The sequence below is a fragment of the Pterocles gutturalis genome, unplaced genomic scaffold, assembly GCF_000699245.1.
Source record: "Pterocles gutturalis isolate BGI_N339 unplaced genomic scaffold, ASM69924v1 scaffold44387, whole genome shotgun sequence".
Taxonomy (NCBI): domain Eukaryota; kingdom Metazoa; phylum Chordata; class Aves; order Pterocliformes; family Pteroclidae; genus Pterocles; species Pterocles gutturalis.
Genome location: NW_010114389.1, coordinates 17,759 through 21,280, shown reverse-complemented (window position 1 = coordinate 21,280; position 3,522 = coordinate 17,759). Strand labels below are relative to the sequence as shown.

The 3,522-nt window shown below is 35.8% G+C and overlaps 1 protein-coding gene across 1 annotated transcript; it reads right to left on the bottom strand.

The window, feature by feature from the left end:
- Nucleotides 1-873: 873 nt before the first annotated feature.
- Nucleotides 874-3,280, bottom strand: LOC104462734 (probable G-protein coupled receptor 125; the record flags this gene model as incomplete). The annotated part of the gene is made up of 3 exons (XM_010074801.1): nucleotides 874-1,082; nucleotides 2,019-2,280; nucleotides 3,196-3,280. Coding segments are annotated over 3 exons (556 nt in total), but the record flags the coding sequence as incomplete, so codon positions are not given.
- Between the last annotated feature and the right edge of the window lie 242 nt (nucleotides 3,281-3,522).

Genomic DNA, 3,522 nt, shown 5'->3' with positions numbered 1-3,522 from the left:
ATGCACCAGCGTTCAGGATCTATCTGGTATTAGTAGCACACATCTGGTTAATATTTTTACAATTGGTTTATAACAAACATTTCTAATGTCGCAAACATTTTTTTCACCTATATATGTTAGAAAGCTCTAATTTTTGTTTGCTTTCCATTGTTCCCTGAATTATAACATGTCATTATTGTGTGCATAATCTTTTTTCTCTCATGAAGGTAACTTTCTGTTAAGCAGGATAGTTAAATAACTGCAATGGGAACTGTAAGTGTGACTGAGAACAGACCAAACCAAGCTTATGTGTTAGCACTATACAGAAATATTTTTCTCCATGAACAGCAATTTTGCAAGAAGGCTATCACCACTGGTATACAAATGAAAACTACAGGATCAACAAGGACAGCACTGTCCTTATTTAAAAGAGCAGAAGATGTTATTCCTCTCCATTTATTAAATGATTCAACATTGCGGTATGCCTGCAACTAATTAGTATGATCAACACAGTGCAGGGCAGGAACAAAAGCAGACCAGCCTCTGAGATGTGCTGATGTAAAAGCACACAGGAGTATGCATTTTTAAATGCTGTGCTATAATTTATAACCATTACATACTAATCCTTCCTTGATGGAACTTTAATTTGTAAGACTGAATTTAATGTCATTTATGATTAGGCCTGTCTCTGGATATTAAAACTGACCACCAGTTTTATTCACTTACTAGCAGTTAAATAACTTACTTTCTTTAAAACTGTCTTATACTAAACATTATAGAAAACAGAAGGTCAGTTATTGACAATTAAGAGTAATACAGATGCATGTTAAAAGAACACATAGGTACAGCAAAAGAGAGAGAGAGAGAAATATATTTGCTAAGTCATATACTTACCATTAGCACTGCAAAGTTACTGAAGTGTGTACTCTGAATGGTGGTAATATTGCCTGCAGAACTAATTATGTTGCACCCTTCTCCCCACCAGCCTCCATGTCCATCTAGAAGGTCAAAATCCCAGAAGGCTGCAATGGGGTCTACACCCCGTGCAAAGTGCCTCAAGCCTATAGTAAGAGGGCTGGTGAGGTTTCCAAAACTGCATCCATCTGCAAAAGCAACAAACTGAATCAGAGAGATCGAGTGGAAAACCCTTTATTGATGAATGCTGTGTAAAGAGATCTGATACACTGAACTATGGGGAAAAAAGCAACAGACATGTACTCCTAATGGTCAAAATCAAAAGCAGTGCTCACATTCAGAAAAGTTTGCAATAGCATAAATAAATCTGAACATTTCAGTCCCATAATGTGTCCAAATGATCTAATCATCCTTCACAAAGCAGATTTTTTTTTGTTTCAGATTCCTCAGTTATGACCAGTGCTACTGTAGCCCATGTAACTGCAGAAAAGGCTCAGTTTCACAGTATGATTAATAGCTGAAACAATTCTGCACTTTGAAAGTCACATTTAAACATTTAAAAAATGTTAACAGAAATGAGAGCACTATTCGGTATCAAATAAAATTAGTAAAATTGCCTGGGTGAATAATTAATCAAAATAATGACTCATTAGCACATAAAATATATCACATTTCGATAAAAGCATTTAACAACACCTGTTTTACATCCATTGTATCAGAAGCTATACTGGTGAGTACTGATACGTGCAACAGGGCACTACTCCCATTTCAAAAGCCTTATTTTTATCAGTGGCTAGGATATTAACATTGTGATTTTCATTGTAAAGAGTAAAACAAGGTTTTGTCCTATAGCACCGTGCTTTAAGGAGCAAGCATCTGTAACAACACTGTCAACAAACAGTAGTCCAATATTTGCATTTGAGTCATACAGCAAGTGCCTTTCTTTATTTGCAGGATAATTTGAATAAAATCATGCAGATCAGAACAATTGCAAACACTTGTACTAAAGAAAGAGACTGTTTCCAGCCTCTCAGCAGACTGTATACTCTACTCCTGTATTCACTACATAATCAAGTATACTGTAGCTTTTAGATTAAAAGAAATAATGCATAACAACTCCTCACCTATTTTAGCAAAAACAGCTGGTGTAGCAACCGTCCGACGCTTCCCATCATCTGCAAGATTTGATGAGTTTCCTGTGCTAGGAAAGAGTTTTCCATTCCGAAAGACAATAAACTGAAGCTTGCAAGTGGAGTTATCAACAGATTGCCAGGCTGAAGACCGAGAGAAGACAGACTGTGGCAAATGAACTGAAGCTACTGCTACAGCGTTCTGTACAATGAGAAAAAAAGAGAAACATTTAAAATGCAAATCACAACAGGGTTGCTTTCACGATGTTTTAAACTCCTGTACAAGAAATGTATTCTGCCTTCCTTTTCCAAGAGACTGGAAGCAACCAAAGAAGCACAAGCTGTAACCATGGGAATAGGATTGGTACAGTGCATATTAAAAGGGAAAACGTTTTGATTGAATGTGAGAGTCTATATGGTCAAGCTCCCTGCTGCAGAGGTGAGAATGGTTCTTACCGTGCCTGCTGGAGGGTCCATCAACACTGCAGATCTGATTTAAAGAGACAACCTCTACCAGGTTTTCTCCTTCACTTAAAACAGAATCAGACAACTTACATTAAAACACTTCTCTGAAACGCTACTTAAAGATTATAAAAATAATTTTATTAATACAAAAAATTACATCAGCAGAGAGTTGCAAGTGCAGTAAACAATGTATTTTGCTAATATGTTTTTCTTGATTCACATAAGAAAAATCAGTTAACTCTGTGTTTTAGTAATGCAGGATTAAAAAATATTACAAGCACTAATGTAACAGAAGAAAACAAGACAGCACCAGGAGAAAACGAATGAAGACTGTCAGATCACTATAATGGCTTTGAGTTGTGAGTGTGTTATACACCCTTTTACAAGCAGATAATTCCCTTACAGCAGAGCTATAAAATACACCAAACATTATGTTCTGAGGACTTCACTCATCAAGCATTTTTTTCCTGACAAAGTAACAAACTAATCATTAAAGACTGAGATATTTACAAGAAAAACAAATGCTGAGCAATGGGAAAAAAAGCAGGGAGTCTGTCCTGAGCCTTGAAGTGAAAAGTGTATGTATCTAAAATAAGCAAACTACAAAATGTTCTAATTTGCATTTCCCCCAAGGGCAAAGTATAGCTTCTGTGCACATAATTTACATAGATTATCACACAGTTTACTCATAGCACATGTGCGCTACCTCTTTGAGACGCAAAACAATAATTTTCACAATCATGTAAACAAACATGACATTAATGTATGTCCATGTGCTTGGAGAAATAAACCTGTGAGAGATAAAAGGTACAACAAAAATCAGTGAACTAAAACAAATATGAGAAGCATCTAGTGACCTCCCAATAAATATGGGAGAAGAGCATGAGTAGTCTGTGATGTCACTGGGATTCTTAAACAAACAGATAAAGGCTTCCGCACAATTTTCTCTTAATTACCACGTATATTATGGAAAGGTTTTGTGATTTTAACAACAAAAATGCCAAAAATGCCTTTTAAAATAACTATTCATCTA